This window comes from Ochotona princeps, chromosome 10 (assembly GCF_030435755.1).
Source record: "Ochotona princeps isolate mOchPri1 chromosome 10, mOchPri1.hap1, whole genome shotgun sequence".
NCBI lineage: Eukaryota > Metazoa > Chordata > Mammalia > Lagomorpha > Ochotonidae > Ochotona > Ochotona princeps.
The window spans coordinates 9,426,660-9,452,348 of NC_080841.1; the positions used below are offsets into that span (position 1 = coordinate 9,426,660).

The 25,689-nt window shown below is 39.5% G+C and overlaps 1 protein-coding gene across 2 annotated transcripts in view; it reads right to left on the reverse strand.

The window, feature by feature from the left end:
* The window catches only part of KCNT2 (potassium sodium-activated channel subfamily T member 2), a 354,431-nt gene extending 346,007 nt beyond the window's left edge, over nucleotides 1-8,424 (reverse strand). For both annotated transcript variants that reach the window (XM_012929978.2, XM_058668959.1), the window contains exon 1: nucleotides 7,928-8,424. In XM_012929978.2, the coding sequence (XP_012785432.2) occupies nucleotides 7,928-8,022 (95 nt within the window). In that variant the 5' untranslated portion in view covers nucleotides 8,023-8,424. The remainder of the gene's footprint in view (nucleotides 1-7,927) is intronic.
* Between the last annotated feature and the right edge of the window lie 17,265 nt (nucleotides 8,425-25,689).

The following is a 25,689-nucleotide window of genomic DNA, read 5'->3' on the forward strand; positions in this document are numbered from 1 at the left end:
AATGATTTATGTATTTTAATAAACAAGAATATAATTTTCAAAACCCAGCAGAAATGCTGGGTTTAGTATGATTGTTAACAAAAAATATATAATGCCATAGCTGCTAGTACATTCTATAATTCATATTACTAGTTAACTTTTCTTAATGTTTACCTACTTACTTTGATCTACTTGAAAGGCAGAATGACAGAGAGAGAAAAACAGACTGAGGAAGATGTTGCAGCCACTGACTCCTTCCCCAGATATCTAAAACAGACAGTAACTGGGGTCAAGCCTGGATCCATGAGACCAGAACACAGTCTGGGTCTCTCACCTGCAATACAGGAGTGCAAGCACTTGAGCCATCATGCTTTCCAGGACACTAGCAGAAACCTGGATTGAGAGTCAGGGCAGACATCTTCGCAAATGAAGGCTTAACAAACTGCAGCATATTACCCACCAAACAGTTCATTTAATTTTTACTTTCAGTACTGACAAAGTCATGAGTGTTTAACTTTCCTTTGAATTATTTTCTGTGCTTTTAAAACTATTTTTGCAAGTTTTGATTGCATAAGTATCCTAATACATTTAATTAAATTAGTTGAAATAATTTTCTTGGTCATTCATCTGGAAATACACTTGTGCTTCCATCCTCAACACTGATTGAAGCTAAAATAAAGGGTTTGGTAGAAAGATTCATCTCTTTTAAATGTTACATATCTTATGTGGAAAAACAGGATTACTACATCCTAACTTCCCTGATCCAAGCCTTACTACTATGTGCATATTCTCTAAAAAAAGAACGAGATTCACAGACAACTAAGTACAGAAAGTGGATTTGTGAAGGTGATCTTGGGAATCCAACTTATAACTCAACTTCATTTCTTCTGAAAGTTTGTATTTCAGCTCCATTTATTAAAGTAAAAAACAGAATTCTATGTGTTTCTATATAAATATTAATTTCTGAATCCTTGGTAACTACTGAAAAACAATAATTACTGAACAATGCATTCTCCTATGCATTTTGGTATTTTGTATATTGAGTATATCTAAAATAATTCTGGCACCTTAATGTACTTCAGCCCTTATTTTTTGTTGTCACATTTGTAGCAATTTCTCTCAATATATAAGAAACATTGGTTTATCTGGATTTTCTAACAAAAAATACATAAGCTGTTAAGAAACACAAAATTAATTAAAAAGTATTAATTCTGAGCATCAATAGTTAGCTTGCTAAGAAAGAAATTACAAAGTAATGTCATTCACAACAGCTACCACAATAAATAAATGAAATGCCTAGAAATAAATTTAACCAAGGAAATAATATACCTCTACAATTAAAACTACGAAACACTAATAAAGAATCTGAAAAAAGCACAGAAGTGGGAGAGGTCTCTTATGCACAGAAAGTGGAGGACTGTTAATGCTAAAAAATTATCACTGCCCAAAGTAGTAAGGCCATCTCTCACAGAACCAAAAAATGAAAAACTGTAAGATGTACAGGGAACTACAGAGGACACTGCTTAGGCAAAGCTAACACAGAGACCAATGGAACAGAATGGCTGACTCAGAAATAAACCTACATACTTACAGTCTACTGATTCTTAGTAAAAGCACCAAAGCCATTTACTGGAGAAAGATTACCCTCTTGGATAAATGGTGTAGGGAAGCAAAAGAATAGAACTAAAATCGCTCATCCTGTGTAAGAATCAACTCAAAACACACTAAAGATCTAACTCTTAAGACATGAAACAAACTATTAGAAAAAATAAGGAAAATGGTCAAGCCATGGCTATAGGCATTGATAATTTTTTTAAAAGAAAAACATCAAAAAGAAAAAAATAAACCAAATGAGATTATATCAAAGAAGCTTCTGCACAGCAAAAGAAAAAAATAAAAGAAACAATTAACATAAGTAAATATTTACGAACTGATGATGAATTGTGATTCAGAATATATGAGGAATAAAATAAAGCAAAAACAAACCTAAATGATCCAAAGAAACAAGAAGAAGAAGAAAGGGCAGAAGAAAAGGAGGGCAGGAGGACAAGAAGAAAGACAAATGGTCCAGAAGTACATGAAGAAATTCTCAGTGTCACTAGCCATCAGGGAAATCCAAATGAAAACCACAGAGATCTGGATTTCACCCAGGGTGAGATTATTATCCATAACACAAATAAATGCAGGGAAAGGTGCTAAGAAAAGAGAATCCTTACACACCCTCAGTAAGTTAATACAGCCATTATGAAAACCGGTACGCAGATGCCCCAAAAAACTGAAACTAAATTTACCATTTCATCAGGCTCTTTCATTTCAGCTTATACAACTGGAAATAAAATTGTAACACTGAAGAGATATTTGGACTCCCATAATTATTACAACGCTATTAAAAAGAGCCATGACACAGAAGCAACCAAAATATTTATCAAAAGATGATTCTATAACATATATGTGTATCTATGAAGATAGGATGGAATATTATCTAGTCATTAGGAACAGAATGAAATCCTGTCATTTGCAGTAAAACAAATGAAAGACTTAGGTTCACATGAAATAAGCCAGACACAGAAGGACAAACACCCCACATACTCTTACACGAGGATAAGCAAAAAAATAAATAAATAAATAAAACAAAACCTCAACATGAGACACAGTACAGTGATTAACAGAAATTGGGAAGGGCTGGAAGGAAGGACAGTAAAAGGAGACAGGGTAACAGGCACCAGGATATGGCTAGGAGGAGTCATTCTAGTGTTCACAGTGGCGTGGAGTGACTGCTGAACACAGTAACACACTAGGCTTTTTATGAAGAACTAGGAAAAGGCTCTAAAACAGAAATGCTAAGCGCCATAAATATGTACACATGAATATATACACATAAACATGTACAATTACTACAGGTTAATCAAAAGTTTTTAAAATAATAAGTACTTATGAAATTTTATTGAAATTAATTATACACAGTTGATCCTGCTGTATAATTAACAGTAAAATAACATTTCACTCATTTTTAACAACATTCAAAATCTTTTGGAAGCATATATATTGATCTGCAACAAGCTTGGAATACCTAATAATAAATGGCTATCTTTAAAACACTATGCGATTTAGTATGGGAGATACAATTGGGAATTCATAAAAATAATCCTTTACAATTTAAAATCCCACCACATAACTGTATTATATACAGTAACATACTTTTCAGTGTCTGATATCTGAAATTACACATACTCCAAAAGCTATTTAAACATTTCCCCCATCTAATAAAAACTTAATAAAGGCCTGGTAGGGGTTATGGGGAGTCGCCCCAACTAGCCTACAACTCCCACTGGTTTGCCTGAGGACCAAGTATGAAGTGGGTTGGACAGAACTGGACTGCAACACCCATTGGTTCAAGTGGATGACAGAGCTGACCCAGCAATTGCAACGAACAGCATGTGCATAAGCTCATTGGGGTGACCAACTGTGCCAGACCCTGTACCCGCAAACTCACACAAGAATCAGGTCTGGGATCATCTCAGACTAAGTTTCTTTAGAGATCCCTCCAACTGAACTGCTGATCTCAGAACCCCAACCATGAAGAGACTATGTCAGCCAGTGGATTCTGAATAGGTTTCATCGCAATTGGAAGGGTGAGACTGACAGCAATTCAGACCTGTTGAACTATCAAAACTGCTTGAGCAGGACCCTCGGAGCGTACCTCACATCGGGGACCTGGGATGGGTGGGAAGCTGGGTGGGATTTTTCCCTTTGTTTCTCCCCTGACCCCAGATACAGGGAAAAAAATGAAGATATTACTGTGGAAACAATGGTATTACTCACTTTCCTTTTGGCTCAAGTGCACTACGAGCCAAACTTTAAAATTACTAAGGTAAGATGAGAGAGAACGGCTTATTCTAGCTGGCTGAAGGTGATTAAAACTTGTAACTTATCAGTCATTAATTAAGGGATAGAATCTTAAATCTGTACTGTTTTATAAATTACAGCAATATTACAGCAAAAATGGACTTTAACAGTACAAATCTACATATCTCAGAAGAGTTTTCATATGAACAGGCTAAATTCAATCTCTGGTCATATTAGTTTTAATCACAGAATAAGTATGAAGGTACAAAGTGTTCTAAATACGCTAATCAAAATATCATGATACCTCAAGCCATTATATTCCAGTTCCTTTATTTTAGGCAGATGCTGAATATATTATCTACAAATGGCACAGGATCTGCCTGTCTTAAAATGGAAATTCCACAAGGAATAGTAACAAAACAATATTGTCAGGATCCTGGGAGGGAGGAAATTCACTTCTGATCATATCTGCAAGCATCTCCAGATCAACCTCTGTTTCATGTCCCTTCCCATATTCTTCCGCAGATCCAACTTAATGAGGTGCTGAGATGTAGCAAGCATTCCAACGTTAGCAGAATAGGTGACAGCTAGTAAAGACATTTGTACAAACCATTTTAAATACAGCTTTGTTTTTCACTCAGGATGCCCAAGAAATAAACAGGCACAACACATATCTCCAAACATAAACACTGTCCTCAGTTAGCAGTTTGCAAACATTTCGTAGCCCCACAGACTATGTTACACATGAGCAAAATTCTGAGCTGCTGTATTAAACTTTTCCCATTTGCAAAAGCAAATGACACACACTGAGATACTATACACATATACAGGTGCATACACAGCATGTGTAACACAATATAGACTGTATTTCTATAGATATATGCTACATGTACATTAACCATCAGAGGTGGAGGACACGATTGTTCATCTACCAGAATATGCTGCAATACAACAAATGTGAATGATCTATCCACTATTATTTGACATCTATGGTAAAATGCATAGTACATTTCATATGACTTACTATGCCATCCCTATTCTTTAACAATATCCCTTCATGCATCTATCACATTCCTAAATCACTTTCACATTCCAATCAACCATGTCCTAACAAAACTTAATTTAAAATTACCAACACGGAAAACACAAAAGAAAGTGTCTACTTCCCACTGGTTAGAAGACAAATCTCTATTATTTCTAGGATGTGACTCCAAAACAGAGAGTATTCTTTTAAGATTCCCCTGGAAGCCAACCTTGAGTTATCACTGGAACACAGACAGTTCATTTGGCAATTGAACCAGAAAATATCTATATCAGAGGGAACGGTTAGAAGCTGATAAAGCTCTAGTTTTGAGTCAGTTGCTTCTGTAGGCAACTGGATCTCAGGTCCCCTGGACACGTGGTGAAAGTACTCCAACCAAGAAGCCAAGAAGCCATGGTACTGATTATTCAGTAGCACCCTATTTAATCAGTGACACTCCGACTCATTTTCCATTCAGGCCTAGTGTTTCTTTGAAGTTTAGTGAAGGTGAGCTGAGATTACATGCTGGGGGAACCTCAGGCAGAAGGTTCTCATAGAAACTAGCCTGCAGATTACTTCCAGAGCACCAATGCATCTGTTGATGGAAAGAGCTGAACTATTATTCCCTTATGAAATAGTGCTTCTTCCCCAACTCTACAGGAATTGAATCCAAGAAGATAACTGAATAGAACGAGATTGCCACTCAGGCTTAATTGCTAAGAGGAATCCATGATCAAATTAAAGACAAAAAGAGATGACTTTACTTACTGCATATTAGTTTAGACTCCTACAAGTAAAAGAATTGCAAACTGCCAACTGGAAGTGAAGAGCAACTGCTATTCAGAGAGCCCCTAAACTCTGCTAGGAGTTATAAAATCATCCTTATAAGTTAAAAAAAAAAATCAGTGTAAAGAATTTGAATTTTTTTTCCCTAAAGAGTTTCTTGAGGCATTTGAGTCATAAAAAATTCAGCTCAAGAGTCATCCTTACAAAGATGAGATTTACTGCCCAAGATAGGTATTTAGTTTTCCAGAGTTATTTCCTGGTCCCTAAAATAAGATCTACCCTTCAGAGTCTGTGTGATGACTGAGCTAACCCAAGCACACGCCAAGTGCTAGGCAGCTCTCAGTGCCAACCAGGTCCTAATCCTTACCTCTTCATCCTACCGCTATTTACAATTCTATGCAATAGACATTTATGAGGCAGATATTCCCATTACAAAAATATAATTATCAAATCTCTTAATGGCTGGATGGCGTGTCCCAGTTCCTTCAGCCAGTAGCAGAAGAAGCAAAGGGCTAGAGTCTGGTTATCTCTGGTTTTGAGGCCAGTGCCTCCAAAGATTAACAACTAACAGGACCCAGACCAAATAGGTTTGTCATGAATTCACAAACCCACTCAGATCTTTGAAAATGAGTGAATATAGTAAAATACTTACTACTTCAATGGCTTAGATTTTTATGTTAATGTTGCACTAGCATACACCTTAATTATAATTAACACAAATTTTAAGTGACCGGGCAAAACTTTTAAAAATATGGCCATGTCTCACTTGGGTAGTATTCAACTAACCAAAAATTCCGAATAGCTAAAATATCTTTGTAGCAGCCTTAGAAAAATGAAGGCAAAGACAGCTACCATTTTGGGGAGGATATGTTCACAAAGCGGCAGCACCCTCATCATATGTAAAGCATTCCCTTTAGACATTCAAGCATTCACACACTTTCCACCATAAAGATTTCTATCCTACATAATGACCCCAAAGCCCTGACATAAATATACAGCCAATCACCAGGAACACAGGGCTACACTTGACGAGCAATGAAACTGAGCCATGGCTGATCCAAATGTCAACTGCCATTACACACATGGCAGAGTGTGTGTGTGTGTGCGTGTGTGTGCCTGAACAAAAGAGCATGAACTCAAATGCCCTCCTATGCAAAACACCCCAAGCCCACTGAACTACTAACAGGAGGACAAAAACCACATCCACAATTGCTGCTCTAGTAAAGTCCTAGAATGTGGGCACAGGGGTTGGTCCTGAATACTGAATGGGTGAGGCAACAGAGGCTTAGTTCTCAGTGGTGGATGAGGAGAGCTTTTTAGAGTGGATCAATAATGGACATTTATGCAATTAAAGAAAAGAGTACTATCAAACAGAACTTCAAGGAAGCATTTCAAATGAATTTGGTAACACCCATTATGTGAAAACAAGGAAATGTGGCGTGTGATACAGAAATGACTACTCCAGAACAACTAAAATCAAGGACACAAGAATAGGCTTTATCGGGAGGAAGGGGGAGAGGGAGAGGAAGAGAGAGAGGGGAAAGATTGTCAGAAAAATTTTTCAGAAGTTTACTGCAAAACTGGGATGCTGTGAACACAAACCTATGGGAACAATAGCTGTCCCAGTCTTGAAACTTAGTTTTAACGCTGAGAGGTGTACAATTTTATATGAAGAACTTCTAATTATGGAAATGATGCATCACGCTTGCCAATGGCGGGACAATAAAGGTCCCAGTCACCTGTTCAGGTAATTCCTGTGGCAAGGGATGTCATTTTCACTAACTACCTGTTACATATTGAAACCAATAGTCTACCTGAAACTCCAAATGTTTGCATAAATTTCCTAGTGGTAAGCAGGGGCATCTAATCTGGGCAACGCTGACAGGGAGGACGGCAGGTGGTGCAAGGGAGCTTAAGTCTCTGATCTGCATTTTCCGATCAACTTGGGTAGGTCTTCCAGTTTGATTTACCACACCTAAGGAGGAGGGTACGAACATTAGTGAGCACTGACACGCGTGCCATTTTATGCACGTTGCACCTGACACCTGCCTTACACACACACACACACACACGGAAAACAGAGACAAAAGACAAGCGCAGAACACAGGATTCCAGGCGAGAAGAAAAAGTGGAAAGCACTGGAGTTCCCCACCCGTAGCAACTGCTCCATCCATCAAAATGGAGAGGCAGCGGCACACCACAGTCCCCGCGGCGCTCCCTAGCCGCCTGTCACCGCTTTCCCGCCGGCATCCCGACCCAGGGCTCCGGGGAGCAGCACCCCACCGCGACGCTCACCTGTCATCGTTCTGCCATCCTTGGTCCCCGAGCAGCAAATCGCGAAACCGGTACCTGGGAGGCAGGGGGGGCACTTCACTCTCCAGATCGACCATCCTTCAGAGCCTGAGGGACATCAGACAGCAGCGGGGAAAGCGAGAGCAGCAGCTGGCGCCGCCGGGGACGAGGCGGGGAAGGGGGCCTAGGGCAGCGGGGGGCTCCGCGGGGGAGGGGATCGGCTTGGAGCCGGAAGCTGAGGCTGGCGAGTGAGGCTGGCTCTTCTTTCCTGAGGGTGCGATGGGGGATGATGCAAACCGAGTCCAGGAGCAAAAAGTCTGGCTCTGAGGAGAGCCGGCGCCGCCAGGGGACCGCCCCCTGCCTCGGCGCCGCCTCTGGTACCCAGGACCCGGGAGGCGGGCAGGGAGGAGGCGGGAACACAAAAGTTACTTCGCGGGAGAAAACGCGCGGGGCCCCGGACTCGCGTGAAGGTGGGAGCGGCCGCCGCGGGCCGGGTAGTGGGGAGAGCTTGCCGCCGGCCCCAGCAGCGACCGAGCGGCCGCCTCGCCAGCCTCGCCCGCCGCGCCCGCGGGCCCCGGTGCTGAGGGCGGTGGGATCCCGCCTCGACCAGGCCGCCCTTCGGGGCTGGAGCGGGAGGCCCAGCCAATGGGGCGCCCCCTCATTAGCATAACGCCGTGACGGCACGGGGGAGCCTCGAGGATGACCAATGGGGGGCGAGCCCTGGAGCGGGTCCCGGGGAGTCCGCCGACCCCTCCGCGGCACGGCGAGGCTGAGGCGAGGCTGAGGCGAAGCTGGGGTGAGGCTGAGGTGAGGCTGAGGTGAGGCTGAGGTGAGGCTGAGGCGAGGCTGAGGTGAGGCGGGGAGCGCCCGGCGTGGGTGGCGGCGGCTGCGGCGCGGCGTGGGCGGGAAGGGGCGTGCGCGTGCCTGCAGAGGGAATCCCCGCGCTCTGCCTCAGGAAAGCCCCGCTTCTCCTCACGTTCCAACAAGAGGGGTTTCCCTGCTCGCAGGGCCGCCTGAAGCGGCTGAGGAGAAACCTGGAGACCATGGCTGAGGAGAAGCGTGGAGACGGAGACCGTGTAGGTGATGGCAAGGCACGCTGGGAGCAACGGGGCAACAGAGGGTGACACGTTGGGAAATGACGGCTCGGACAGGCAGCGAGGGGCTCCCCGGGGCTCTGACGAGTGCCAGGAGCCAGGAGAGGCCACTGTCCCTCAGGGTTCCTATAGCTCCTCCAGGGCTGAGGCACCTATTCACGGGCTCAGGAAACGTACCCGGTGGCACTGCGCACCTGGGGAGCCACGAAAGATCTAAGTGAAAAGAGAGAGAGAGAGAAAAGTGATTAAAAGATGAACTAACTGTAGAATCTGTGTAAGTGAAGAAGCCTTCCAAAAGCTCATTGAAAATGTATGTTATAAAAACTACAAATGGCGGGCCCGGCAGCGTGGCCTAGCGGCTAAGGTCCTCGCCTTGAAAGCCCGGGGATCCCATATGGGCGCCGGTTCTAATCCCGGCAGCTCCACTTCCCATCCAGCTCCCTGCTTGTGGCCTGGGAAAGCAGTCGAGGACGGCCCAATGCATTGGGACCCTGTGCCCGCGTGGGAGACCCGGAAGAGGTTCCTGGTTCCCGGCTTCAGATCGGCGCGCATCGGCCTGTTGTGGCTCACTTGGGGAGTGAATCATCGGATGGAAGATCTTCCTCTCTGTCTCTCCTCCTCTCTGTATATCTGACTTTGTAATAAACTGAATAAATCTTTAAAAAAAAAAATACAAATGGCATGCCCATGGGAACCAGGGTAGAGGGAAGGCCTGGTAGGGGTTATGGGGAGTCGCCCCAACTAGCCTACAACTCCCACTGGTTTGCCTGGGTACGATCTGGACTGCAACACCCATTGGTTCAAGTGGATGACAGAGCTGGAAACAGAACTGACCCAGCAATTGCAACGAACAGCATGTGCATAAGCTCATTGGGGCGACCAACTGTGCCAGACCCTGTACCCGCAAACTCACACAAGAATCAGGTTTGGGATCATCTCAGACTAAGTTTCTTTAGAGATCCCTCCAACTGAACTGCTGATCTCAGAACCCCAACCATGAAGAGACTATGTCAGCCAGTGGATTCTGAATAGGTTTCATCGCAATTGGAAGGGTGAGACTGACAGCAATTCAGACCTGTTGAACTATCAAAACTGCTTGAGCAGGACCCTCGGAGCGTACCTCACATCGGGGACCTGGGATGGGTGGGAAGCTGGGTGGGATTTTTCCCTTTGTTTCTCCCCTGACCCCAGATACAGGGAAAAAAATGAAGATATTACTGTGGAAACAATGGTATTACTTTCCTGTAGTCCTTGACCCTTGTACCCTAATCAACTAAGTAAGAGCATTTAAAAAAATAAATTAATTTTAAAAAATAAATTGAAAATATATGTTATAAAAAACTACAAATGGCGCACTTTTGTTGGTGGGCACCAAACTAAATTTAAAATTATATAGTAGGGACCGGAGGCGTGGCCTAGCGGCTAAAGTCCTTGCCTTGAACGCACCAGGATCCCGTGTGGGCGCCGGTTCTAATCCCAGCAGCTCCACTTCCCATCCAGCTCCCTGCTTGTGGCCTGGGAAAGCAGTCGAGTATGACCCAATGCTTTGGGACCCTGCACCCGTGTGGGAGACCCGGAAGAGGTTCCTGGCTTCGGATAGGCACAGAACTGGCCATTGCGCTCACTTGGGGAGTGAATCATTGAACGGAAGATCTTCCTCTTTGTCTCTCTTCCTCTATGTATATCTGCCTTTCCAATAAAAATGAATAAATCTTTAAAAAAATAAAATTATGTAGTAAATCCAGAAAGTCTCCTCGCAGGAACCCCTCACTCCCGCCCTCACTTTGGGATCACAAAATTTGCTCAAGGCAGGGACATGATATGACATGGTAATCAATAAAAAAAGCTTCAGTGGAAAGATTTAGAAAGATCTGTGGGAAGACACAGGTGGGGTCAAAAAGACTATGCAGCTGAAGGTAGCCTCTTCCACATCCAAGAGAAGGAAATAGGGAACCACCACAGAGAGTGATGTCAGGGGAGCCCAGCAGATTCGTTCAAATCTGTTTTGTTCAGGAAATGACCATTAATTCGATACCATTGATTCTTGGTAGAGGTCTTGTAACAGAGGGTTTGCAAAGTTGCGAAGTGATATCACCAAAAAGTGAAATATCAGATGGGAATAGTCCTCTTTGTTGTCAGAAGGCTTCCCATTCGCAGATCCATAGCAAGTGACATGTTGAGTACCGCATTGCCAAATCTTCATCTTGATTGAAACACCCTTCCGTTCCTAACACTCCTCACTCCCAGTGAGGGTTCTGCTTACTATAGCCTTACTATATTCTGACCTGGCTTGTTATTTGTGTGTTTTTGTTACATCATTTCCACTTTCTGTATCTCCTCTTTCCAGAACACTGCTTTCAAAATACTAAACTCGTGACAACTATGCACTGCAAATGTAATAAAGGCTATTGAATCTAGGAAATTCTCACATTTTCTTTTAGCTCAAGAGGATTTGTTTTTATAGAAATCATTAGCATGAGCTCTGTAATCACTTTCCAAATGAGAATTTTTGAATTAGGATTTTTATTATTTAAATTTTATACAAAAAGCAGATTTCCAGAGAGAAGGAGAGACAAAGATCCTCCATCCACTGTTTCAACCCTCAAATGACCACAATGGCCAGAACTAAGCTAATCTGGTGCCAATAGCTTCTTCTGGGTCTCCCATGTGGGTGCAGAGTCCCAAGGACTTGGGTCAACTTCTAATAGTTTCCCAAGCCACACGCAGGGAGCTTGATGGAAGTTAAGCAGCCCAGGGCATGAAACCATAAGGAATGAAGCACCTCAGAGACAAAAGATTAGGCATTTGAGCCGATGCGCCAGCCCCACCAAATGAGAAAACTACTTAGTTATATTGTGAGTTTGTCCAGCTAACTAAAGAGAGACTATCTGGCTTATATTTTTTGCCTTACCGTCTTCTATTAACAGGTTCTGAAATTTATTAGTTTTATGTTCTAAACTAATGTTTAGAATTAATTATTATTAAAGCCTTTCAAACAGTTCTATGTCAGTCACAGACCCAGAGAAGTACACTAAAAAAGATAATAATAGTAATTGAAAGAAGTAATTTTTTTGGAAAAAGAAAAAATTGAGTGCTAGATTCCTGAGATTCTTGGGGTCAGATAGTAAAGCAATAACATCTTGCTTAAACAGAAAGCTGCTGAGCTTTGTTTTACACAGTCTTAGTCCTCTGTCTCCTGTGTGCCCCCAAGATGTTAAAAAGATAAACAAAAATAAATACTGCTCAGTGTTGTTCAAGCCATTAAGGATACAGTTGTTACAAAGTGTTTTAACATGGGCCCAACACAGTAGCCTAGCTGCTGAAGTCTCACCTTGAACGTGCCAGGATCCCATATGGGCACCAGTTCTAACCCCGGCAGCCCCTCTTTTCATCCAGCTCCCTTCTTGTGGCCTGGGAAAGCAGTCAAGGATGATCCAAAACCTTGGGACTCTGCACCCATGTGGGAGACCCAGAAGAAGCTCCAGGCTCCTGGCTTTGAATCAGAGCAGCTCTGGCTGTTGCGGCCACTTGGGGAGTGAATGAATGGATGGAAAAACATTCTCTCTGTCTCTCTTCCTCTCTGTATATGACTTTGCAATTAAAAAAATAATAAAAAACTTTAAAAAATTTTTATAAGCAAAGTGTCTTAACATGCTAAGTCAAGATAGTTGGAAACCACTGAATTGTTGATATATTGATTTTGGGGGTGCCATAAATTTGTTGTCAATATGAAAAGTTGTAAAATTCTAAACTTCAAAAACTTTAAAGAGTAAGAGACGCTGCCCTTGTCTTCTTAAAATACACCAATATTTGTTCATTGAAGCTTAAATATATATTTGGCAGATCTTTTTGCTCTACTTTATATTTTTTTCAGTCTTCTCCACACATTTTATATTTCACCATTAATTTTGACTTCCACTTTGCCAACCTATCTTTATACTTTTATTCTTTTCTCCATTGTCATGTCATGTCATTCCCTGCTGCTAAAATATATTTTCCTCTTTCACTCTTTTACCTTGGTTTGCTTTTTTCCACTGTGTGCTTTTAATCTTCCTATCTTATACAGTCCTTTTCTCTCTGCATGTATGAAAGCTTTTATTCTACTATAGCAGGAGCTTCAGATTTTTTGGACCAAACTTGGATCTGCACGTTGCAATTTTGTATCTTAACTGCTGGTTTTCTCAAGTTTTCTAATGAACATTCAGCATAATGGGAGAAGATAGAGGACATCAGTTCCATCCTAACAAGACAGTTTGCCAGAATCTTCTGAATGACTATGATGATGGAGGAAATAGCAAGCAATGAGAGTAAGGATTAAAAAGAAACATTCTGTTTTTAGAAATTTTATTATTTTCCAGAGAGCACATTTGAAGATATCTTCCCATTAACAGAAAATATTACTGAAAAAAATCTTTGATTCTTTGGATGCATTGATCAATTAGCAACTTGTTTAGACATAAGAAGGAAAGATTGATTTCCATATTGTCAGCAGTTAACAATCAGCTGACAGCCATCTCGTGCTGAATGAACATAATTGCAAAGACTATGACATGCTTTTACACCAAACAAAAAAGAATATGTATATTCCATGCATCATTTTTGAACAAAGTTATGCAAACTGTTAAGGATTATGTCTACATAGCCCTATAACAGCTGTTCAGAAAGGAAACACAAGAAGAAAATTTGAAAAAAAAAAAAGAAATTGTATATCTGTTGATTTCCCTACCTCATAGATACTTTTTCTCCGAAAATGACAGACTACTTCACATGCATTCACATATCATGACCAAGCTGCAGAACATCTATTTCAGTGTGAATGTGTCCTAATGTATTACCATGAATCTTGTTTCTCATAATGTGATGGGTGGAGGAGAGCAAACTCAGAACCACCTATCCAGGAGATATGCTTAGGCTCTCATTGGTAACTCCCACTGGTGGCTGTCTTGCTATGGTGCACACGAAGATACCACATACTGATTTGGGAAAAGCAAGGGAGCCTTCTGGAGGCGCTAACAGCAAGTATGAAGAATGAAACGAATGAGTGAGAAGGTAGAAGTGGAAGCAGCCTCAAGGATATAGGCACAAATAAAAGACACAAAAAGACAAGGTGGGTTTCAGCTAATGCCAAAATGGGTAGTGTGAGCTGGTAGGTGTATTCAGGTAAAGTGAGGGAAGTGCAGAAAGGAGAGGAAACACCAGGAAAATTGGAAACTATGAGCTATCTTTTTCAGTGGATATCTATCCAGGGAGCCTTATCACCATGCCAAAATGTTTGAGTTTTGTTTGTTGTTGTTGTTTGTTTGTTTTTTAACTTGCTTTGTTTATGTGAAAGGCAGCTTTAGAGGAAAAGGCAGAATTTTCCATCAGCTTGCTCACTCTCCAAATGGCCACAAAGGCCAGTGCTGGGCCAGGTCAAAGACAGCCTGCAACTCCATCCGGGTCTACCGTATAAGTGGAAGGGCTCCAAATACTTGAGTTATCTTGCACTACCTTATTGGATGTAAGAGCGGGAAGTTGGATGGGAAGTAGGAACAGCATGGACTCAAACCAGCACACATATGGGATGCCAACATCACAGGCTGCAGCTTAATCTGATGTGCAACTTCTGTCTTGAAAACAGTAACAAATCTTTTAAGGTTTTAAAATAGGTAACAACAAACCTATTTGGAAAGACCGTTGTGGCAGCTGTGTACCTAACTGATCCACAGGGAGGACAAGAATGGCACTTATGATTACATTGTAATTCAGGTGAAATATGGCAATTGCCTGAAATGAAACAACGTAGATGGAAAGCAGACGGCAAATTTATAGGAAATTAAGAAGACAAAATTGATAGCTGAGAGATCATGAAAGTTAATGGAAAATAAAGAGCCAGTGCTTCTTCTCTGCCTTCTGGGGTAAGTGGGTAGGGAGTATTACTATTGGATGAAGCAGGAATGCTTACAGTAATTTTAAACAAGACAATGATGTCACCTTGAGCCATCTGCCAAAGATCAAACGGAGAACTCTAGAAGGTTTGAATGTGTGAGTGTGAATATCTGGAACAAGTATATGACTGGGTACAGAACAGGAAAGTATTGACACACAGGTGGCTGTTAAAACTGGAGGACAAAAGCTCTTAATCCTGGGTGAAAAAGAGGAGGGCAAAGCTTGAACCTATCAATTCTACAGGGAGAGAAGATGAGTCAGAGATGGGAGCAAAGCCAAATGGCAGTTCAGCTTCTACATCAGAGCAGGGAGTTCTTGATGAATTTTACTCTGTGACCTGTGCTTCAAGTAAAATAGATTCTAGGTATTAGAATAGAAATGTCATAAAATGGACCCTGTATTCTAAGCAGGTCCAGCACCCTAAGCAAATCGCTCTTTATTTCAGCAGTTCTGAAAAGGTGAAGTCGTGGAGGGAAAAAAAAAGGAGGGGAAGAAAGAACAGAATACAACATTAGACTCACAAATTCCACCTGAACAGGTAAGTAATGTAAAAAGAAGCCATCAGCAAGCTTCTAAAGATATCCCAATAACTATTGTAAAGTATTCAATATGTCTAGTATTTTTTGTTCGTCATTCTGAAAAGAAAATTTGTTTATGAGAGGAAAAGAGTGTCACACGACAACATTTTACTTTGTTACAATAAGGAAGCTCCTTTCTGATCTTCCACTTGCTTCCTTCCTTCTTCTTGCAGCTCGCTCATGAAATGCCTATCTTGTTCAACATCAGTTTTTCTTTTTTAAAAAAAATTGTTTGAAAGGCAAAAATTATAGAGGGGGAGGGTGGGAGAGGAGTCCTTTCCTACACCGGTTGCGTCACCAAATGGCCACAGCAGCTGGAGCTGAGCCTGGCTGGAACCAGGAGCATCATCAGGTCTCCCATGTGGGTAGCAGGGACCCAAGGACTTGGGACACCTTCCAGTGCTTTCCCAGGGGCATGAGAAAGGAATGGATCATAAGTGGAGCATCAAGGAGACAAAGCAGCACCCATGTATGATGCCAGCACTGCAAGGCAGATTCCTAATACAACATGTCACAACACTGGCCTTGTTACCACCCTTAAAATAAAATAAATCACCTCCATTTTTATGTGCTTCTGAGTATTCTTCATTTTGAAGTTTTATGGGAGAACATCAATGAGAGGGGTTATTATTTCATGTAAAATCTGAGTCACAATCCCCTCCAGAAATCTAGAAACCATACACACATTGAAAGCATGTATTCATTGCTCAAGGAAAAAAAAAAAAAAACCCTACCAGGCCTTGAAACTGAATGGTATATGGGTTCTGCTGTTGTCCCAACCGCTATTCACTGATAGGTAGACAGAGACATCTCTGTTTAGACTTTTCTTTCCACTCCAACCCTAAAGTAATTTGTGCCTGCTATAACATTGTCTTTTCACAACTCTGAGCAATAAGGGGAGATGAACATGTGTTTGAGGAGTGAAGGAAAAACTCTCTTCCTAGTATACCTGAGTAAAAAGTTTCATATTCAACAACTAGAACACATTGTTTGCCAGTTGAAATCTAACATAAAATAAACTCAACTTGTTCTAGTACTATGCTACTCATCCGCTGTTTCTAGCCTCTGTTATTTTCTATCATTACATAATAAGAAATAGATATATTGGGTCTCTGTGATTCCTGATTCATAACTCCTAAAAAACCTTGAAATTTCTGGAATGGAAATGTAAATTTTATGTGCAAATAAGATGACAACTCTCCGGAGGCCCGTGGGTAGCTCCCTGCTTAAAGTTTGTCAGAAATACAGGTGAAATCATTAGGGACCAGCAACTGGCATAAAACAGGGAGCCAGCTTATGGGTCTGAGCCTTTAACCTTTGGAATCTGAGGTCTCTCCAGGAAGAGAATGTCAGAAATGGCATAAATTATAGGCCAAGTGATTAATGTCCATTGGCACATTGATTAGCTATCAGTAGGGAAAAATCCCCACACATGTTTATGTGACTAGACACGAAGTATATTGTATTGAATGTCTGTGTGAGAGCTACTACAATTGTTTTTCTTCAAATCTTTTTAACCTGAAGGCCTTTTTAAAAAAATTTAGTTTCACATATTATTCAGCTACAGTATGCTAATTGCACAGGTGAGACGTTAAATTTTTTTAAAACTATTTCTGTCTCCTTTTGTTTTATTGTGATTTTTGGATTAATATTCAACAATAAATGAGTGGCAGTAAAACAGCTGACGTTAGAACCATACTGGATGCTGGCATTACAGGTAATGACTTAATCTGTTAAACCACAACACAGGCGCCAACATTAAAAAATGTTTTTAAAAATTGCATATTATTGCAAACACGTGCATGCATCAACTTTAACCAGACTGGGCAAATTTTGAAAAGTATTGCATCAGAGCCTCATATTGAGGTGCAATGGTTCCTCTCTGACGCAGGGTTTGTTTCCAGAAGCAAAGTGGTGCCTGTCAGAAGGAAAACACATTTATGATATGGTCTTAGCATATAAGCTTGCTGCACTTGCATGGGAAATATTGTTTCTTCTATAATATAACATATAGTTATTGTGTATTATCAGTTTATAATAAACATCTACAATTCTAGGATTAAAAATTACCTCAGATTTATCAATGTAGGATGTATCATAATTTAATAATGTTTGATATTGACATGATAGATATTTACCTCATTTTGATGATGATTTAACAGTCAAAGAATACTAAAATGTAACAGTAGTCATTTTGGCATACATTTAGTATAACTAATGTAAAAATCAAATTATTAGGCAGTCCTAATTCTGTTTACAATAGAAACTATAGAAGTAGCATATCAGAAAAAGCAAAGCAAAAATGTTGCCTACTGTTGTTGGATTCAGGTTGTTAGAGGACAGTGTAAGGGTAAGTTTTTAATATGTAAGATCCTGACATCCACATACTTTTTTCTTCTACTAAAGTTATGTTGTGTAAGCCATAGCTGATAATAAACTGCAGGAACTTTTGTATCTGCAAAGTATGAGACAAATGAACAGAGAAGGACATTTTTAGCAAAAAGCTTTCTGGGAAAGAGCTGTGATTGAAGTAGCAGAGGGAAGGCTCTGGAGAAAGCAGCTACAAGGGCCTTCTTCAGAAGGAAGTAATATGGGGGTTGCTCCCCCTTGGAGAGTTTGCACAGGGTCCTTTAAGACGAGTGTTTCTTGTGCTGAGCTCATCTTGTCTTCTCATCTCCCATTCCTCCCTTTGGCTATGGCTTGCTTTTCCAAGACAGAGAACCAGTTCCGTCCTGGAGCCTGTGGGAAAGCTGTTTGTCTTCACCACACTTCCCAAGACTGGCCAGACAGCTCCAGCTACCTGGCCTTCTGCATGACCTTGGTACAGAGCCTGCTTTTCTCCCAACTAATCAGTGGAATTCTTTATGTCTCTTTCTTTATCATATTTGGTTTCTAGCTCAGGCCTGTCTCCCATATACATTAAGACACATTACCAGAAGGCCCCTTTGTCTCTCTACATCTTTACCATTCCCACTTTCAAATACAGAATTATGATTTTTTTTTTGCTTCAAATAGCTCACTACTTTAAGGCATTAAATGCTAGCTCTGAGTCCCTTACCACTTTAATAGATACAGTTTAAGTATACAAATTATTTTAAAAAATCAGTATTAAACATAAATTTATCTGTGAGATAAAAATAAAATATATATAAACAGTCATCCTATTGTCAAGACACTGGAAAATCATGCTCAGGAATTGAGAAAAGTGAGGAAGTCAGCAGGCATAGCCATAAACATCTACAACTTAACATCTTGTCAAGAAATCTTTGTTCAGTCTTCCAGGAGAACAAAACAGAACATGAGATACTATAGAAAGCATTGAAAAGGGTGATTTCTAAATTGTCATTAAGGATTTCACATATTATTAGCTATCTTGAATTGGACTATTTCCTTCAATATGGGCATCTACTATTTGAATGTAATGAGGCAGAATGTGCTATACATGCTTGTTTGTCACAAATCCTTATGTATGTGGGGCTGAGTAACAAGGAGAGATTTTCCGCTCGTTAATTCACCCCTCAAATGCCTGCAACACCAGAGCTGCACCAGACTAAGGTGTGGATCCTGTAAACCAACCTGGGTCTTCCCCATGAGTGGCAGGAACCTGACTGCTTGACATGCCTGCTGCCTCCCATGGTGTGCGGAAATAGGAAACTGGCATCAGAACGGAAGAATCCAGCAGTCGATCCCAGGTGTTCTGTTGTAAGAGGCTTGCATCTGTTCTGAAAGTATTTTAACCTCTGTGCCAAAATCCTACACTGATTTTAAAACCAATTTATGCCAAAAACAAGTGTACCTTCAATTTTCTATGAATTTTTGAAGTGCTTTCATATATCTTTTTTTGTATGAATGCTACCTTGGCACCTCCAGATCACTTTAGTCTGAGGAAGACAAAAATGTATCTCATCTTTTACATGCACAGGTCCACTCAAACAAATAAAATTTTGGAAGATTCTCTTCCACGGTTCAAATATATAGGCGTTGATTTCTGGATGTGAACATAGTTTAAAGCTAACGCTACTCTTCATCACTCTTTCCTGACTGCCTCCCTGATCAGCCTCTCCTCTGACCTCATATCAGCCAACTACCTGAGAAAAAATGTTATTTGGTGATCAAGCATACAGTTTCTGGATCTGGACTATCTGGAATTAAACCTCAAAACTGGCATTTTTGTAGTAGCTTGATCTTGGTAAATTTGCCCATAGTGATTGAGTTTTTCCTACCTACAAAATGGGATAACCACAGCACTTATTTTGGGAAGATAAAATTAATTCATGTATCAATTTTAGAATTATATTCATCACATAGCTGGTTAATGATATATGTTTTTTCAATTTTAGAATTTTTTTCTTAACATAAACTCATTTTTGCTGTTCAGCAGCTAATGAATTTAACTATGCTTTTCAAATTTCACACAACTGGTGGAACAGCTTTGATTATCTTAAAGGAGATAAACTAAAGTATGCACCCTCAGAGCAAGTGAAAAAACATAAATATACTAAAGTTAAAAAAAAAAAAAACCTGGCTACTAAGTGATTCCTCTAAACTCACATGGAAATAATAAATATGGATAATCAGAAAAAGCCTTAGATATTCTCTAATTAGAAGCCAGATCATGTAGACATTTAAAATTAAAACAAGCATCTTGAATTACATTCACATGCACAGCAAAAAAATATATGCACCATATTGAGTTCAGCTGCAACAAGCTGAACATGTGCTACAGAGCTAAATGAGTAATGCAATTTTTACACTAGGTCCACACAAACTTTATGGCTGCAGAAAATAAGTATAAGGCACAAAAGCAATCTGGAAATGTCATGGCCAAATCAATAATTAAGAGAAAAGTTCACCACCTCCTACTCAAGTATCAATACAAAACACATTGAAGTACTGATTAGGAGGCACAATATAACATAAAGTATTCAGGAATGTAAAAACTAACCTTTTTGATACAGTATTTACCTATATTTAGAAAATAGAATAAAATAAAAAACAACTTTAATTTCTCTTTTGAACTTTGTATTTCTTTTTGCTGACAAGCCTACTAGCTCACTTGGACTTAAGCCCTGGGAAGATCACGAAGTTGCAAAGTGTTGTATGGAGAGGCTGAATGCCTTCATATGTTAATGACCAAGCAGTCAAAACTGAGTTCTCAACTCATTTCCCAAGTCAATAATAGATTCTTTTCCCAATAATCAGCCTCAAAATTCCCTATGAATGACCTGTTTTATTCAGGCATTTCTTCAAAAACATCTATTCACAGTTTAGTTGAATTTGAATATGTGTCAAAATGAGGCCCAGATTATGAAAATAATAAATCAAAGAGATTTGTTTTTAAGTTTCCCACCAGGTCTTTCTTCTTTTTTTCATTGCTAAAAACTCCTGGTAAGAATCAGCCCTCTAATGAACACGCACACAGATGAAAAACTACCTCAAGTCTGTGGATGTTATCCCCCTTAAACAAACTAGAAGACCAGTCATTCATGTGCAAATGAAATGTGAACTGATGAGCTGGAATTAATCAAATGGGGAAGAAAATAAACACATCCAAGGCATAATCTAATAGAAACAAAGATATCTATGTTAGGACTGTAGAAATTGGATTGAAAAACTCTGTTCAGAAAATCAAGTCAAAAGTGAAATATGCATGCACAACACAGGGGTTGGTTTTAGATTTAGATATAGCTAGGGAGAATAAGAGCCATTACAAGACTTAAAAGAACTTAAAAGTACATTTGACATATCCAAATAGCATATTGTAACTTCCCAGTGAAGAAGTGGCCACTATTCATAAAGGTGAAGGACAGCTCTCCTGGCCCATCATTCTTCAATATAAAGAGAGGAATACCCCATCAGTATGATCAGAGGAAATTAAAGAAATATATTACCTCACATCTGGAAAAATTCATAGGTAGAAAAGTTTTAACTAAACTTTGGTACGAATGTTGCAAAGACGCACTTCCCATGCCTTTCATCTCCGGGATTCCGTATCCATCTCTGTGGTTACGAGGTAGAATTCCCAGGAAAACTTGAAGCTACCAGAGTGAGTAGCTCATCTTGGATTTTCCAGTCTACAACTAAAAAATAATGATCATTGAAACAATCCAGTTGATAGGATTCATTATTTCTCCATTCTCTTTTTTGTGGTGAAAGAAATTCACCATATGCTTATAGTAGAAATGTAATGCTGAAAAATCGTTAAGTTGAGCTATGCTAAGTTGGGGATTGTCTGCATTGCATTGGGAAAGTGTTGGCCTGCCAACATCTTATTCCTACGTGTTAAAGTCCCACTCTTTCATTAGGTCATGCTTACATTCTTCCCCTCATTCATACACACATGGCAATTTGACCAGAATTGGGTCTAACAGTATGGACAGTGGGAAAGAAGAATCTTTCATGTCTGGATATCAAGAGACGTTCTCAGAGTTTCTAATAAGGAACTCTGTGTCCTCTTTGTGAATGACTTGTAAATACTCAGCACTTTGCAACAACACAAGAGCTTTGTTTGTTTACTTGTTTTTAATTTTCAAGTCTTACTGCAACAAAATAAGCAAGTCTTTGGAACTAACAAGCTCTTCTTGCTTAAGATGAACTGCACGGAATTTCTTTTTGTTCAAAAAAATGTCCTAATAAAATGCAAACATCTTAGTAGTGCTTTGAACAATAATCAGTTATTTTGACTCAACTTCAGCCACTTTATTTTCCTATTAAAACTAAAAAGTGTAGTAATAACTTCATAATTTTTTCTCAGGAAATTTCCATGCTGTGTGGATGTTAAGTTTCAAATCACTGGCATGGAATTTCACCCCGTATTCAGGTCCCAAATTTTACATTCTGCAGTAGTTACACACCCACCATAAAGCATATGACCACCTGATCCCATGAAAAAAAAATGTTAAATTTCACAACAATAGCAAGCTTTCACAAATAAGTAATTAAAAGCTATTTTTACTGGCCAGTTTTATCTAATTATAATGTATTGTTCTGATATCATTTTAGCTACAGGAATTGAACATTCATTCCTTTTGTAATTTTATCCATTTTCTTTGATAGTGCCAACCGAAAGAGCAATCAAATATTAAAAAATACAGATTACTATAGTTTCAATGAGACAAGGATAAAATCACACCCAAAGTCACAGACTAAAAATAAAAATTGCATTAAAAATATTGGAGCAAAAATCAGAAGAGGTGTCAAAAGCAAATGCAAATTCCTGAACATACTTTAAATAGTTTGTTGTAATAACTCAAAGTAGATTGTTGTAATAACTCAAAGTACATGACACCGCTTAGACAAGATCAAAAATATCTCACACAGAATGCACAAAAAGAATACCAGTATCCTAAAGCAAGATCAATCTGGAAAAGAAACCTGAATAAGAAGTCATCTCTTTGCAAAGCTGACAAGACGATGTGTGTATACCACAGCGTTTTAGAGACAGATCATCAACACCAGCTCAGAATAAATTAATAAGGACTCAATATGTCACACACACCCAGAACACCAAATTTCATGTGAAATCTTTGAATACTTTCTGCTCATTGATGTAAAAATGGAAATTTTCACTAAAAGTTCATTTCTTCAGCTCACATTGATTTCAACTACTCTTTGTGCACGTGTATGCTTTTATTTGTAGTTATTTGATGGATATAAGAGAGAGCTCCCATTTGCCTGTTCACTCCTTACATGGCCACAAGTTAGGCTGGGCCAGTTCCGTGCCAGCGTCTCAGAACTCAGTTTGTGTCTCCCATGTGGGAGGCAATGAGCCGACTGCTTGAGTCATCACCCACTTCTTCCTAGAGAGTGTGTTGGCAGGAGCTGTAATCCAAAGCAGAGCTGGACTTGAACCCAGTCATGCCAATTTAGGATGCAGGACTCCCAGCCACAATTTTTTTAATTTTTGATGATGTTTACGTAGTTGATCAGGGTGGGAAGGATTGAGGATTAGGGGAAAGGGGATGAGACCATTGTTTCCAAATTTTCTTTTTCTTATTCCTGTATCTGGGAGAAGGGGAGATAAAGAGGGAAGCCACATCCAGCCTCACAACTACTCCAGTACCCAGGATGGAGAACAGCTACCGGATATCAACCCAGTGTCCCCAATGTGGGCCACGTTCTGAGGTTTCTGATTATGTGATTTTGATAGTTCCGAAATTCCCAGCCACATTTTAACTGTTTGTCACATGTTGGCAAATATTTACACCAGATATGTGTGCCCTATTCAAAATTAATAAAGAATTAAACTTATAAGCATGGGCAAAATAGCTTAAAAAATCAAGTAGGGAAAAAGCAGTGTGAAAAAAAAACAAAAAAAGAGACAGAAATGACACTGGAAAAATTTCCATATATCTAAATGTAGCTTTTATTCAGGTCGCTTTGGGTTCAAGCAAAATGAGTAGATCCTGAAAAACTTTTATAAGATTAAAAATTAAAAATAATTTTACATAGCTTGCAAGAAGATGAAAGGGAAAAATAAAACATACAGAAATTGGGCCTGACACAATAGCCTAGTAGCTAAGCACTAGCCTTAACTTACAATAGGATCCCATATGGGTGCTAGTTTGTATCCCAGTTGTTACACTTCCCATTCAACAACCTGATTGTGGCCTGAGGAAGTACTAGAGAAAGACCCCAAGCCTTTGGACCCTGCCCCCATATGGGAGACCTGGAAGAAGCTCCTGGCTTCTAGTTTCAGATCAGCTCAGCTCTGGCCATTGTAGCCACTTGGGGAGTGAACCAAAGAACAGAAGATCTTTCTCTCTGCTTCTCCTTTTCTCTGTTTATCTGCCTTTCCAATAAAAATAAAATGAAATAAACCTTAAAAAGACCCATAGAAATCAAATCAATACAAAATGCCCTGTAGGAACAAACACACACACACACACACACACACACACACAATTTATCCATATTCTGTATTTTCAGACATGAAGAACAAAAGAAGCAAAGCGAACATTTTAATTGATTAAATATCTAATCATAAATGTAGAAAAAACCGAAAATAAAGGTCATATATACATAATTTGTTACTGTGATAACAATATGTATTCAGTAATACCAATTATAAGAATAAAACATGTATAATAAATACATATAAAGTAAGATGCATTTTAAAAATTCAAACATTTATCACAAGCATACTTTCTAAAAAGAAAATGCCCTTTCCTTATAGACTAAAAAGAACATTTTGGGGGGAAAGGTTGAGCCAGAACAATAAACTCAGAAAACTATTGGAAGAGCTACACTAATAACAAATCATATAACTAATAACAAAGAGTTCATTAAAATTGCTGGCTATGGAATAAACTTACAAATACCATGATTTTTCCAAACAATGGACATTGGATTGAAGAGACCAATGACAAATTTGATCAGCAATGGGTTAGTTTAGAATGTATAAGCAGCATGTAAGAAAGTTCTTTCTATCAATCATAGCAATACTTAAACAATTTTTCACAAACAAGAATATCAGTGAGTTTTTGCATAAATGAAATTGAAAAGTTTAATGCATATATGAACCGTAGAAGAAATGTCTATGCTACTAGTTGCTAGATAAATTAAAATTAAAACAGTGATGCCATATAAGGATATAGGAACCTTTGTGTTAGTATGTACCAATATAATCGTGGATGACTATTCTGGAGAACCATCTGTTAGTATAAAATCACGATTGCTTTGCATAAGCATTGTGAACCAGTAATACAGCTCCAAACACCCAGATTTGACTTTGTTGTCATAGCTAAGACACCAGTACAAAGAAATGCATTGTATCGTTATTGGGGGAACAAGAATTTGAAGCAATTTAAGTGACTGTGACTGAAGTTATAGACAAGTTACTTGTGATCGGTGTGCATTATAGGAAGCCATGCAGCTGTCCATACAGATATGGATAGACATTTAAAACAATGCTGAATAAAAAGTATTGAGAACTAGTATGAGATGTACAGAAAAAAGTATTACATCAAATAGAAAAGTGAAATACGTGTTTCAGAACAACATGAACTAAAATCCTTTACACTTGTATATGTTAATGCTTCTGATAACTATTAGAGAATTAAGAATAGGAGAACAAAAAACAAAAAGGAAGTGTATATAAAAATGTAACAAGTAAGATGCCTTTAAACTGAAGAAAATGAGTTTCTCAATCCATTGATTCTACAGG